This window comes from Rhinolophus ferrumequinum, chromosome 20 (assembly GCF_004115265.2).
Source record: "Rhinolophus ferrumequinum isolate MPI-CBG mRhiFer1 chromosome 20, mRhiFer1_v1.p, whole genome shotgun sequence".
NCBI classification, from domain to species: domain Eukaryota; kingdom Metazoa; phylum Chordata; class Mammalia; order Chiroptera; family Rhinolophidae; genus Rhinolophus; species Rhinolophus ferrumequinum.
Genome location: NC_046303.1, coordinates 16,724,782 through 16,739,118, shown reverse-complemented (window position 1 = coordinate 16,739,118; position 14,337 = coordinate 16,724,782). Strand labels below are relative to the sequence as shown.

At 42.6% G+C, this 14,337-nt stretch overlaps 1 protein-coding gene across 1 annotated transcript; it reads left to right on the top strand.

Moving 5' to 3' along the window:
• Positions 1 to 5,458: 5,458 nt before the first annotated feature.
• Positions 5,459 to 12,712, top strand: NPY (neuropeptide Y). The gene is made up of 4 exons (XM_033088607.1): positions 5,459 to 5,583; positions 6,527 to 6,717; positions 10,577 to 10,657; positions 12,520 to 12,712. The coding sequence occupies exons 2-4, from the start codon at positions 6,527 to 6,529 to the stop codon at positions 12,542 to 12,544; spliced, it is 297 nt and encodes a 98-aa protein (XP_032944498.1). The 5' UTR covers positions 5,459 to 5,583; the 3' UTR covers positions 12,545 to 12,712.
• The last annotated feature ends 1,625 nt before the right edge of the window (positions 12,713 to 14,337 follow it).

Genomic DNA, 14,337 nt, shown 5'->3' with positions numbered 1-14,337 from the left:
CTCCTGGGGAGGCTGCTGTGGGTTTCTGAGTCAGAGGAGACCCTCTGAAGATTTGGTGAGAACAGCTGAAGGTGCTTTCAGTGTGTGCTTCATTCAATTCTTTTCGAAAGGTTTCTTCTCATGTAGCTGTTTTAAAATCATCTCCACCAGGACCCAAAAATAGAGGGAGAAAGGGATTTGAATTGAGAAAAAAAAGACTTTGAACAATTAAAATAAATGTCTCCAAATGTAAAATCAAGCACCATCTTAATTTATCAACTAAGAAAAATGGGAATAAAAAAATAGAGTTAGGACAATATCATATAGAGTCAATATCACATATTGACATTGCTGGGAGAACTTGCAAGTTGATCCACTCTTAAGGTGGCAAAATACATTTATAAAACCTGAATCTTTACTTCTCAATAGTACAAAACCTTCCAAATTCCATAAGGGGAAAAGCTGTATTTCAAAATTTGTACTTTAAAGTTATTTGAAGATAAAAAGAAACTTCCTTGAACTAACACTGAAACAAGTAGAACCACTGGTATTTTGAAAAACCCTTCTGGTGAACTCATCAAAATTTGAAAAGCTTGTGAAAACAGCTCTCCCTTAACTCCTATCAGCTTAATAGAAACAGCAGGAATTCTCTGTCCTCATTTTGGGTCCACTCATGAACCTCTGCCTTGTGGCTCAGTTAGTTTTCAATTCCCTTTGGTTCCAGTTTTATTATGGAGCAAAAGATACTTCGAGCACAAACATGGATTTTCACTTTGGAAAGACAGTCCCTTCTATCCTGTCCCAAGGCTAGATGAAGGGACCACAGACCTAAGCAGGCAGGTTCTCTGCCGAGCCTCAGGTACCTCTGCTCCATCATTCACAGAAGCAGCCCCTGTACCTCTTCAGTAAAAGCATGCCCCCTCTTTGGGGAAACACCCTCTCTCATACATTAATTGACACATCTCTTGGGATGACAATTTGGCAAGAGCTGTTGGCATTTCAAATGCATGTTTTTTTGACCAAAAAATTCCATTTCTAGGAATTCAGCAGTTACATGTGCACACATGGGCAAAAACAGATGTTTGGACATTTAACAGATGTCCAAAGTTAAGCATTGCTCTGTTTTTTGTAATAGGAAGAGACAGAAGGAAAAAAAGTAAATGTTCATTAAGAAATGACAGAGTGAATAAAGTTATTTTCTTTGAAAGGATGTCAATATGTCTGGATGCAACCAGAGTTGGGGCGGACATCTAATAACCACCAGGGGCAGGGAGCTAATCTCTAAGTCAAAGCCGTCACACCTAGATGATGGAACAGATGATGGAAAGAATCTTGGTCTTGTTGACATAATTGAGCTGCTGAATTGACTTTCAGTAGAGAGACCGTATCTTTGGGCTTCTTATTTTCTGAGATCATAAATTTTCCTCATGATTTTAGACACCTGGACCTGAGTTTGCTATTCCTGTCAGTCAAACCATCCTAAGAGAGCATCCTTTGAGAAGGAGGGTTTGGAGAAAGGCTCTGAGATGGCACTCTTATTGGCTAGGCAGGGGGAGTTCTATAGCTCTGTAGGCACCTTCATACGTGGCGACACTAGCTGCTGTTCTGATAGACTATATCTCTGAGAATGATGCCCTAGTTTCCCATGTGACCGTTTTCCATCAGTTTAAATGGACCCAGGCAAGAAGCTAGATGAGAGGAAACACTTCCTGGGGGACAGCATTTTCCATCTGTGAGACTCAAGAGACCCAATCTATGGAAGCAAAATCCCTAACTTGGCTCTGTTCCTCCCATGGTGGAGGAACTACAGGTATCAGAGTTCTTAGTTTCAGGTCTCAGAATTACTTAATGCAGAAAAGGATTAATTAAATGAAAGGATCTTTGGGCGTGAGTGCTAAAAAAAAGTAGACTCTAGGTTGAGCTTCCAGAAACAACTCCCCAAACCTCATCACAGAACCAAATCACCAAGAACACTGTTACCTTTGCCTCAGTCCGGAAGCTGCAGAATCTGGAATCTTCCATCTGAGCTATCTGCTCCAGACCACATTGTCTCTGCTCAGTTTGGGTTAGGAAGAGCAGACTCACAGCCTGTTTCTCTCCCCATATAACCTAGTTCTTTCATAATTCAGGGTTGTTTAAAACTTTTTTAAATGTTTAATAATATACATGGGGTTTAGGGACATCCATTAGTGTTGTAAATCAATTTTGAATCAAGGTCTCAAACAACTGAATCATTGTCCAGAGCTGGGAATAGTGCCTGTTCCAACAGCCAGAGGAAACACTTCACAATTCAGGGGCATCAGTTATCAGTAAAAGTAAGAAGGTTCTTGCCTCTGAAGTGGCGAAAAATTAAACCTAGATCAAAGCCAGCTCTGGTCCCACCTAAAAAATTTAAGTGCAAGTCCCCCCAACTCCCCCCGCCCCAAAATTAGTTAAATGGATCAAACTGTTCCTAAGTTTTTAACTGTGTCCCAAAACAAAGCTCAAGAATAGTTTTAGGATTACAAAAACATCCAATAAACAACTAGGTAAATTTTACAATATCTGACATCCTATCAAAAATTACCAGACAGAAAAAGAAGGAAAATACAAGCCAAAATAAAATAAAGATCAGTCAATCCATAGTAACACAGACATGACACAGATGATAGAAATAGTAAATAAGTTATTATTAGTGCATATTCAGGAAGCTAGAGAAAAGATTGACATAGTAAGTTGAGACACGGAAGATATAAAGAGAGATCCACATTGAAATTCTAGAGATGAAAGCTATATGATCTTTGTATTGATTAGACACTGAAGAAGAAATGATTAGGCAACTCAAAGACACAGCAGTAGAAACTATCCAATAAAACACAAACAAGAAAAGAAAAGAGATCAAAACAAAAAGTGAACAGCTCATCAGTAAACTGTGGGACAGTACACACCTATATGATCCAGCCATTCTACGCTTAAGTATTTTCCCAGGAGAAATAAAAGCATATATCCACACAAAGATGTGTAAACCAGTGTTCATAGAAGCTTTGTGTGTAATGGTCCAAACTGGAAACAACCTAAAGTCCATGAGTAGTTGAATAGATTAAAACATTTAATATATATCCATATAAGGGAATACCCAGCAATAAAAAGGAATGAACTATTGATACATACAGCAGCATGAGGGGATCTGAAAATAATGATGCTGAAGGCAAACAAAAGAGTACATATTATGCAATTGTATTTATATGCTATTCTAGAAAATGCTAACAAATCTTTAATGACAGATAGCAGATCAATGGAAGAGGGGGATAGGGAGAGGCAGGAAAGGAGAATTACAAAAGGGACGTGAGGAAATTTTTGATGGTGATGTATGTGTTCTCTACTTTGCTTGTGGTGATGACGTCATGGGAGTCTATATGTAAGAATACAGGCAATGGAATATTTTAAACATTAGTAGATTAATCTATCTCAGTTGTATTTCAACAAAGCTGTTAAGGATAAATACATATATAAATAAATAAAATAAACTTGATTTTGAAGCAAAGGAGAGAAATGAGTCAGCAGCTAAGAGGACATGCTGAGTTGAATGACCGTTTTCTTTGTTTTGGGGGAATCGTGGTGTTGCTTTGTTTCTTTTATGGAACAAACTCAAGCAAATGTATAAGCTATTAGTATATATTTATACACATAGAAAATTATAGGAAAGAAAAGAGGCCATAATGGAACAAAGTCCTGAGAGAGAAGAGACAGGATATTCAGAGCCCAAAGTCCGGGGATGCAGTTGGGACTGGAGAAAGGGCATAAGGACGTTAAGATACATGGAGGGCACACGCCTCCATTTTTTATTCTCCAACTGCTGAACCCTGAGAATAAGCTCTTATTTGGGAAGGGGGAGGTACCAGTGGCATTATCTTAATCTAAATTAATCAAATTTACACATTCTGCCCCACCTAGGAGTCCTGCATCTCCTTAGAAGTAATTTCTCCTTAATTTAATGACTCCTTCTAAGTCTAGGTTTCAACTGATGTGAATCTGTGCTACACCCTAAAAGTAACATTATTTTATTGAACAGTGGAATGTACTCTTCCCCTTATCAAGTAAGGGTTCTGAGTTAGAAGGTGTTTTGCTCTAACCTCACCAAAGAGTCTTCCCCATAAGCAGCCCTGAACAATGCTGAGGGCCTTGATATTTGTGTCTCCGGCATGTCTGTGTAATATGGAAAGAGAAGCATTAACCTAAGTGAAAGGAATGGTAATCTTTAAAATCTTTCTCTCTCTCTCTCTCTCTCTCTCACACACACACAGAGGATTATTTGCTCTGCACTAATTGATATTTAAGTCAATTCTATCAAAACAGAAACAAAGTGTCAGTTAAACAGAATCACTTGTCATTTCAGCATTAAAATAACGTGTAACTTAATGCTTTACTTGCTTAACATGCTATTTCATTTAGAAAGATTTAAACTTCTAGGAGTATTCAATGAACTTGAAGACGTAGTCCACTATGTAAAATCCTGAACCTGTAAAAATAGTTCTGTATCTTTCATACTCATTTAACCCGATGTGCAAATTAATGGTGATCTTTTATTTAACCTGTTTTATTTAAACTAGAACCCACATTTTCAATCAACATTAATTGAATGTATCTGAGACTAGTACAAGGGCTAGCAGATAAAAGATATTGCTGTTCTTTTAACTACCTGTCGCTTTGGACCAAAGTTGTTCGTTTGATTGAGCTTTAAGGGGTCTCTCGACCCTTGAAACGTGGTTCTTTTCCAACAGACTGAGGAAATGGGTTTACTATGTCCCGCCTCTGGTGAGTTTTCAGTGCCACACTCTTTCAAGTCCTGGCGTTTGGGCAAGTTCTTGAAGAGGGCTGATATCCCCTCAAAACAAGCTGGGGAGAGGGGCCCAAGCCACGAAGCCCATTCTCAGTCCCTGGGACGGGGGGTACCTTTGGGACCCTCTCACTGGGACCTGGGTCAGGCGCCTCCGACCTGCGTTAAGCCCGGGAAAATCTGTATCCCAAGTTGTCATCCCGGAGCGCGCACAGGAGTTGTGCCCGGCGCCGTTGCCGCTGGAGTCCGGGAGAGGCTCGGCTCAGTAGAGGATTCTGGTACCCGCTGCCCCGGCGCCAAACGAATTGGTGGTCCCGGTGACAGGCAACCCAGATGATCTGGGCTCCTATCTCTGGCAGACTAGATGGGGCCAGAGGGAAGCGAAGCGGGATTTGCGTGCTTGTGGACAGGGACTGGGCTTTGGCGCTGTCCAGCACCCTCGGAACGCGCTGCCTCGCTCGCTCGGTGCCAGGCCCCCCTTCCCCGGGTAGCGCCTGGGGCGGGACAGTTGGGCTGTGGGTGGCTCCCGCTGCTGACACTCCTGCGGCTGCAGCTCCAGCCCCGTCCCCCCTTTCCCCGCCCCCTACCACTCGGGGGGCGGGAAGTGGTGGGTGGGAGTCACCCGAGCGTGATTGCCCAAGGCCCCTCCTGCCGCTGTGAAGGAGCACCATAAAAGCCCTGTTACGACCCACTCTCGACACTGCTTCTGCCGACTCTCATCCTCGGAGTGGCGCGCAGGACAGCAGAGTATTCGACGCCCAGCCACGCCCGCAGGCCAGCCCGCCACCGTGAGTGCCATTACCCACTCAGCCAGACCCGAGCGAAGGGGGGGTGGGCGCCGCCTCACCCTCTGCGGAGCCCCGGGGCGCTGCTGGGAAGGAGGGTCGTGCCTGCTCCCCAATCCTCTTGATCCTCCCTCTGCCCCGACGCAGGCCAGACGCTGGCTCTTGGAGACTAAATTCCACCTGCCCCTTCTGGTCCCCTCTGATTATGCACCCGCCCTTCTTCGCGGACAGTGCCGTGCCGGCTGGGGGGTTCTGGGTTATCTTCTGGAGCCAGTGGAGGGAGAACCCCCAACCCAGGACAGCTGGCAGACTGTTCAGAGGTCTCCGCAGTAGGGAGGCTTCTCAGGCAGCGCCGCTGAATGAGGAATCCCAGGAGCTTGGGTGCCCTATGTCCTGCCACCTCTCAGGATCCTTGGCTCGGACCTGAGACTGACTGGCCTGGGGGCAGTTCTGTCCCCGCTCTCCCAAATTGCCACTCCGAAGTAATCTCAGCCGTCGCCGTGGAGCTCCTGTAGCCGGGCAGACCAAAAGTATCCGGAAGAAACTTTTCTCCTGTCACAGGGATTTGAGGAAGAGGGTGGGAAAGTGATCATTCCCCAACCCAGCGGGAGGAACTTCTAATTCTGTTTGTAAAGTGTCTAAACTGGCGCAGGGTGCCCCTACTCTGTGCCTCTCGCGGCGTGACTCTTCAACCCTGCGACTTGGCCCGAAGTTGTGGCAGCAGTTTTCCGTGCCGCCAAGGGGCCGGGCCAGCGCAGGTCATGCACTGAGTCGGCGGGGTGGTGTAGCTCGCCACGCTGCGCTTCCCTCCGCAACCCTGAGGCGAGTGCGGATTCGGTTTGTGGGTGGTCGCAGGGGGATGGGCGCAGGAGGCAAAGGAGGGAGGTGCGGGGTGTGTATCCTCTGAACCCCCAAACCCCTTTCTCTGTGCCTTCGGTGCCCGCAGATGCTGGGGAGCAAGCGACTGGGGCTCTCTGGACTGACCCTTGCTTTGTCCCTGCTCCTGTGCCTGGGCGCGCTGTCCGAGGCGTGGTACCCCTCCAAGCCGGACAAGCCCGGAGAGGACGCCTCTGCAGAGGACCTGGCCAGATACTACTCGGCGCTGCGACACTACATCAACCTTATCACCCGGCAGAGGTGGGTGCGCTCCGCGGGACCCACTCCGGGACCGCCCTGCCTGCACACCCCGAGGTCCTAGGGAATCTTAGCAAGGGCAGGGACCATTACTTTTTCTTCCTTATATCCCAGGGCAGGACAGTACCAGGCACTTACTCAACTCTCAGTCACTGTTTGTTCAGGGCACTGAGTCCTTTCCCTCTGCAACTCCAGTCACAAAATCCTGATCCCCAGATTTAGGTTCCTTAGGCTAGCCATCTCCTCCCACCCATCCCGGTGTCTTTTTTGTTCCTAGAGCAGCTGGGGGACTGTTAGCGGACCTGGATGGGAAAGTACCCTGCTGAAGGGGTTGCCGGTGCGCCAGGGAGGTGATGTAGGGTTAAGGGAGAGCAGGGTGTGCAAGAAAAACATCAGAAACCAAGGAGGAGACATAGAGGTTGCCAGACTTCCCACCCGTCCAGAGCCAATTGAATGGCAGCATTTGGGAAAAGATGGTTAGAACTATTTTCTCTCCCCACCCCCCCAAAAGTGATTTGTTGTTGGTTTTTTTCAGTCTCAGACCTTCCGTGAAAATTCTGGTCCAAATAAATAGAAATTTAGCAGAAAACACTAAAATGCAGAGACTTTTCTTATTTTGCAGCAGGTGAGTCTGAAAAGACTGCCTGCTTGGTGCTTTATTAAATTGAAATTCACATTGGTCTACTCACTCTAGGATGAATCCAGGGATGACGTGGAATGTAAGAAATTCTGAACCCCTGAAAGCTAAAATGAAAGGCCACATGTTTTACTCTCAACATCAAATATTACGAAAAAAGTAAAATCCAAACAATTTAACAAATAATATAGGATTTTAGTTTGTTTCCAAATTGTAAATCATTCAATTTTATTTTAAATCCTGAGATCAAATGACCTTAATAAGCTAAATACGATGAGCCCCTTAAAAGAATGTTATTTAACATGTTTAAATTATATTTGGTAAAGTGTTATTTTTGTCATATTTTTACTTTTGCCAAGTCAGGGAATAGTTGGAAAGGATCCAAAGTGGAGAGAATTTCTATTTCTTAAATAAAGTTTGCCTTTTTTTCTTTTTCATCAAAAAGATGTTTCATGCTGAAAAGTTTTCTTTTAAGTCCCAATTTACATAGAACCAGAAATACTTGGAAGTGCCTGAATGAAATAGTATTGGTTTATGATCCCTGACGCCTGATAATTTTAATTAGTGAAAAGCAACAATGTTTTATATCTTAATAGATTTCTCAGAAAGTTAACTGCTTCAGATTCTTGCCTATGCTGTCATACAGACCAAAGAACTTGTACAAGTAAAAAAGATATTGTTATCTTTTCTGTGAAAACCTTTGTTAGTTATTTAGTTTGTCAGCTATCACATGCAGTAGAACTTATTTTTGTAAAGAGTATTGCTCTGAGGTTTTACCAGTGTGCGGTATAAAGCTATCACATTTCAAAATGCTTTTTCTAGGCATGATTTTGTTCAGTCTTTCCCTCAAAGCTTTGAAGTGAGGACCATCGTCTCCATTTTATAGACCATGGAACTAAGAACATTTCATGCAACTTTTTTAGGGAACTTTTTTGAGGCAGAGGGGTGATGTAATTGGAGCCCTCCTACTAATTTTCCTTGGATGTTGGCACCACCTTCAGCCAGTGTGATCTCCAACATCTTTGATGAGGAAAAAACGAGGGAAAGGGACTTGAGCTTCATGGGAAAAGATTCAGGTTCGGTGAGAACGAGTTGGTTTGGAAGCAGAGTTTTCTGTCTCATCTTCATACAGATTCCTCCGTAGAAACCATCAGGTTTGTAATCTACGCCAGTACTCTCCGTTATGGATGTCAGTACCTTCCTACCCCACACACCCACTCATATGTACATGGTGGTCATTTTGGAAATTACAGTGTCCTCTGTGAATATATGTTATAATTTGGCATAAATACTTTTCTCACTTTTGCTCAGTCCCTGTTTTTAAGCGGTATACCCTGCTTCACTGCTTCTGAAAGCAGCATCATTTATTCTAGAACATGGGTCTACCACATGTTGCTTATACAACCCCCAACATCTCAACTGGGGCTGACTTTTTGCTTCCCAGGACGTTTGGCGATGTCTGGAGACCCTTTTGGTTGTCACAACAGGGGGTGGGTGCAACTGGCCTCCAGAGGGTAGAGACCAGGGATGCCACTAAACATCCTACTATGCCGGGGACAGCCCCCTACAACAAAGAATTATCCAACCCAAATGTTCATAGTGCTAAGGTTGACAAACCCAGCCCAAGGTTAGTGTTTCTCCATCCTGGTCACACATTGGAATCACCTGGGGAATTTTAAAAATGTATTGATGCTAGTCTGCATCCCTGACCAGCTAAATCAGAACCTGGGGGTGGGGTGGGGCTTGGACTTCAAAGCTCTCCGGTGATCCTAACGTGCAGCCAGATTTGGGAATCTTATCCCTAGAGACTCCATCTTTGAAAGTTAAAGCATTGTACAGAAAAAGGATAATTCAGGATTAATTAGAGAAGGAAGAACAGGGAAGAGTGCTGTCCTGGGTGCTGCTTTATGATCGTGCAAATCCTATTATAGACTTAGGTTCTTTACTGGTAAATTGGAGAAAATACTGGCCAGGTCTTTCATTCACTGGATCATGATGAACATAAATGAGTTAAGGTTGCCCAAGAGTTTTAAGATGAGTAAAACCAACTGATGGACAGAATAAAAAACTCCGCTATCACAACTCCAAGAAAATCTTTGAGGAAACCTTACGAAGGATGGGGGCAGCGGAGTTTGCTTTGCTTTTGTTTCCCTTGAATCCCAGCAAAGGAGCAATAATAGGAAATCTTTCCAAAAAGCTTAGATTTAATTGTACTTGATAGGCTGTTGGAGTATATGCTCAGACAGGTTTTTTCCTCTGTTTACCAATTAGCTAGTCAATCCATGCCAGGTTAATTTTTTGTCTGTGAACAAATTGGTGGCCAGTGTCCAATGCCTCTTATGAGAAAGGGGGAAATGGCCTCTTCAAAAATTATAACTTGGAACTATATATAGACTTGTTAGGCTCTTTAACAGCGAGAGAGCAAGAAAGAGAGGGAGGGAGGAATTCGTGTACTTACTTGCCTGGAGCAAGTAACATATGCCATCCTGGCAGGAAAGTATACATTGTCCTATTCATATCCTGCCACGGGAGAAAAAAGACCAAGAACATTTCTATGGATCAGTAGGATTCCTTTATATTTACAGGGCACATTAAAATCACAGCATGAGAGAAGGCTTTTAGCTTGTGGTGCCCCAAATAAATATGGAAAATATAGGACCCAGGTTCTGCTGCTCTCTGTAAGAATGGTTGGATTTCAACAGCAATAACTTACATTTGTGTATCACTTTGTCACTTCCAAAGCTTTGTGACTTATACTGGATTTTCACAAAGACTCCAATTTAAGCATGAGTTATGGCTTTGTTTTTACACATGAGAAAACTGAGATTGGAAGACACAGGTGGGTCTAGAACTCATAGCCAATTAACTAATTATGGAAACATTTAAAATCATACTTTAATGTATTTTTATTTCCTGTCACCTTGTTATATACTATACCTACGTATGTATTGTTTGTGGTATAAAAAGGTAAGAATTAGGGATTTTGGTTGAGTTTAATCTGCTAAATCATATAAGTATTTTAAACAATATTATAGATATGTAATCTGAGATCATATTTATGATGTTTCTGATAATGCATGCTTTGTACTTTACTTGTTAGCAGATGATCAACTGAAAATAACTTTTAGATTTAACCCAAATGGGAGACGTCTTTCTTTCAAAAGGTGTTAATATTCCAAGTTTGCTTTAAAGAACTTTTCCTTCGTTTTTTTTTTTTCTTTTTAGATATGGAAAACGATCTAGCCCTGAGACGATGATTTCAGACCTCTTGATGAGAGAAAGCACAGAAAATGTTCCCAGAACTAGGTATGAAAAGACTTGGGTGGGGACATTGTTGTAGATTTCAAGGTACCCAGGGAAGGGAAATCAGAGAGGGCTGCCTGGGGAGGAGGCATTGGAAGAGGGTCATTCAGACCAGGTAGGACCTGAGCAGAAATGAGGATGGGGAACAGGGAAGGGAGGACCTTTCTTTTCATGTACTAATTTGCAAATCTCTAAACTTCTGTGGGGTAGTACTTTCTACCCGAGTTTATTTGGTGCTTCTTTGACAACTTTAAATATGAGTGACTTACCCCAGAAATTACTCTAGAGAGAATTTCTAACTGGGTTAGAATTGGGGGAACATAGAGTGAGTCCCCATCTCAACATTCACATGACCAACCATCCTTCTTTGGTTGGGGTAATTTTTAGGTTTTATGTACTACATGAATGTCTAGATACCCTAAGAAATGAGTCTTACTCTAATCGTCCTGGTTTTACATGAAGCTGGAGATAAATCACGGGGTGCTCCTGTTTACTTTTTAACATATTTTAGTTCAATTGACATCACATAGTAATTTATTGCATTCAGTGAATGAAAGTTGAACAATATATACTTCTTAGGGGCTTGTCTGTAGCCTTGGGGCTTTCTTGGAGTGTGCACTGTCTTGGGAAGAGGTGCCCTCCAATATGTGGGTGTCAAGCATTGGGCTAGAATCCTCCGACGCCTCCTGGACAAGGAGGGCTGCTGAAAAGAATCCTAGTCCTCCTCTTTTCTCATTACCGGCTCCTGTGTCTGCTGTTTCTCGCCTTTACCCCCAGTGAGATCATACGGTTCATCCTTTTCTGTGGTAGCTGGTCTGCCTTAAACCCAGAGCTTGACAATGGCAAGAACCAAGTTCCCCAGAAGAGGTCACTAGAACACTTGCTCAGTGAGTGTGACCTGAGTGTCACTCTTCATTGGGGTTCTCCCTAGAGAACCGAGCGGGTGGCCCACTGAGCCACTACCGTCCTTCCCGCCCTCCCTCTGTTCTCTTGTGAAATGGCCAGCCAAGGTAAAGGTGCAATTCCAGAGTTGTCAGGTTTGTTTTGTCTGAGGGAAACACCCATTTGGACTGGAATAAAACTCCCGTGCTCTTGTCCCTGGAGATACCAGCCAGATTTAAGCAGCTAATGCAGGGGAAGCAGATGGAAAATTCGTAAGGGCTCTTTTTATATACTAATCAATAAATACTTTTTCCTGTTTTATGGACATGCTTATGATGTTGCTACAGAAAGTTTAGGGTAACCTCTTTTTACTTAGGGTAAGAAAAGGAACCACCCAGACCTCCTTACATCTGTTCTTTGTTTGGTGGCCTGAAGTTGTGTGGTTAGTGCATGAAATAAAGTTCATTGCACCCTGATTGACAGCCGCAATCCTGTGTAGTTAGAAGGAGACAAAACTGGACAGCCTTGAAGTTGCCTGTGAATGCTATTTTATTAAAAAGTGTTCTTTCTAGTCCAACACATAGCGTCTTACTACATAAAAAGCCTTGCAGGAAAGAAAAAGGAAACATATTCAGAGTTGAGCAACAATAACTTTCTTGTTACAGTTTCGTGTGATTCCTGTAGTTTTGATCTTCAGAAATATTGCAGAGTTCTTCGGCTTCTTTGATACATACAGGGCCTTTTAAATAGTCCCTCTGAGATTTGCCCGAGACTCCCGTGAAAGCTACTCAGCGGGTGCTTTGCACGTGATGCCCCTGTCCCCTGCTCTGACATTCTGCATTGCCTCCTTTTCAGAAAGCCTACAGAAGCCTTTTCAACCATTTCTGATCATCTTTCAGTTCGGAACAGAATGTCTCACTCTTGCAGGCCTCCCAGGAAGCTGGGAGACTTCTTTCACATGCTTTGCTTCTTCTGTTTGACAGGCTGGAAGACCCTTCTATGTGGTGATGAAAAATGAAACTTGCTGTCCGGTCTTTGCCTATTTTTCAGCCCATATTTCCTTCCGTAAAACTAGAGTCTACCTGTCCTTCCAATGCATGCAGCCACCGGGCTCAACTCTGCAGTTTCCCTTTGTCATCATTGTAAATACGGGCGTTTAAATAAAGTATCATGCATTCAAAAGTGTATGCTCCTCAATGGAAAACCGGTTGTTGTGACAGTGAGAATCCTTTTAAGTTATTCATCAAATCACTGTCTTTCTCAAGTAGCAGATTCAAGGTTTGTTTCACCGATATTAAAGCAGTGGTTATGGAAGATCTAAAGATATGATTTATGGTACCAGGACTCAGCCGTGTGTGTGTGTGTGTGTGTGTGTGTGTGTGTGTGTGTAAAACAACAGAAGTATTTGGAAACATTGAGCAGGGAAATGCTAATTTGGAAAAATTTTCTGAACTTTTCCTCCCTTTCACATGACTGCTCATTAAGCGCGCTGGCCTCTGCAGTCAGCAGAGAGGACTGCTGTTGAATAGAACTTTCTGCAAAATGTCCTCTCTCTCCTCTGTCTAATACTGTAGCCACTAGCCACATGTGGCTTTTAACACTTAAATGGAGCTAGTGCAAATAAGAAGCTGAGTTTTGCATTTTATTGAATTTTAATTTAAATAGCCACATGTTTCTAGCAGCTGTTGTATCCGACAGCTCCGGTATACACATTTACTTAGGCCGCTACTCGTAGAATTTGAGTCATAAACAGAAATACACTGAGCGGAATGGTTACCTTTTCACACAATGTAGGGTATGTTAATCACTTTAGCTAAACTTTAGTAATTAAACTTTCCCCCTCTTTTACGTACCTCTTTTCATGGGCTTAGTTTAAAATTAATGTTATTAGATTCTGACATATAATTTCTAAATCAAAGAAAATGGATCTCATCCTATATTTGTACTTTGGACCACGCTGTAAAAAATAGCACAAATATTTTTATGTGATGTCTTAAAATATCATGACTTTGGAATCTTCTAGTACATAAAATATCCTCTATATAAAAGAAATCTAATATTTTTTCAGCCTATGAAGTCAGTGATTCTACAAAGCAAAATTTCCTTTCATGAAACCTAATTTTCCTACATTTCTCCTTATTTTTGTTTCTTTCTGCTCTGAACTAAATATGTAAAAGAACACTTTTTTTTTTTTAAATCTTAAACTTTAGTAAGTCACAATTTATTATCACACAATGTCAAAGTTCTTTATTGACCTCGTATATTTGGAGGTTTTCTTTATTGGCCTCAAAGATTCTTTTGGCAGCACAGATATTTTGAATATTTATCATCACAGGCAGAACTCTTGGTTATATTCCTATAATATATAGGAAAGATGATCCAGGGATTTTGTCTTAAACAAAGCTTTAACTTCTCATCCCACCAAAGCTAAATGCCTGAAAGGCTAAACACTGTGCAGCCTACATCCTTCCTGATAGCTCAGGCCTTGACCTCTGACGTCTTTCCATCACCTTACGAAAAAGAAGACGGAACCTCCACTCCACCTGAGCTCTGTGGTCCTGAGTCAGTGGCTTCCAGCTTCTCTGACTTTCAAATTCCCTGAACTTAGGAGTTCTCACTTATGACGGGGGGGGTAATAGATCCTGCCCAACTGTCCACATAAGTCTATACTGCGATCAAAATTCAAGTTAAGATAATGTTATTTTGAAGGAAGTAATAGTAAGGAAGAAGATAAGAATGACATTTACAATGATTTCTATGTTGGAGTATAAATCCCTTGCTCCAGACTGAATGTTTGTGTC

Excerpts from the sequence above, each read along its gene's own strand:
- NPY (XM_033088607.1), top strand. The coding sequence starts at position 6,527 with ATGCTGGGGAGCAAGCGACTGGGGCTCTCTGGACTGACCCTTGCTTTG. Across the intron at positions 6,718-10,576 it reads AACCTTATCACCCGGCAGAG|ATATGGAAAACGATCTAGCC; the intron begins GTGGGTGCGCTC and ends TTTTCTTTTTAG. Across the intron at positions 10,658-12,519 it reads GAAAATGTTCCCAGAACTAG|GCTGGAAGACCCTTCTATGT; the intron begins GTATGAAAAGAC and ends TCTGTTTGACAG.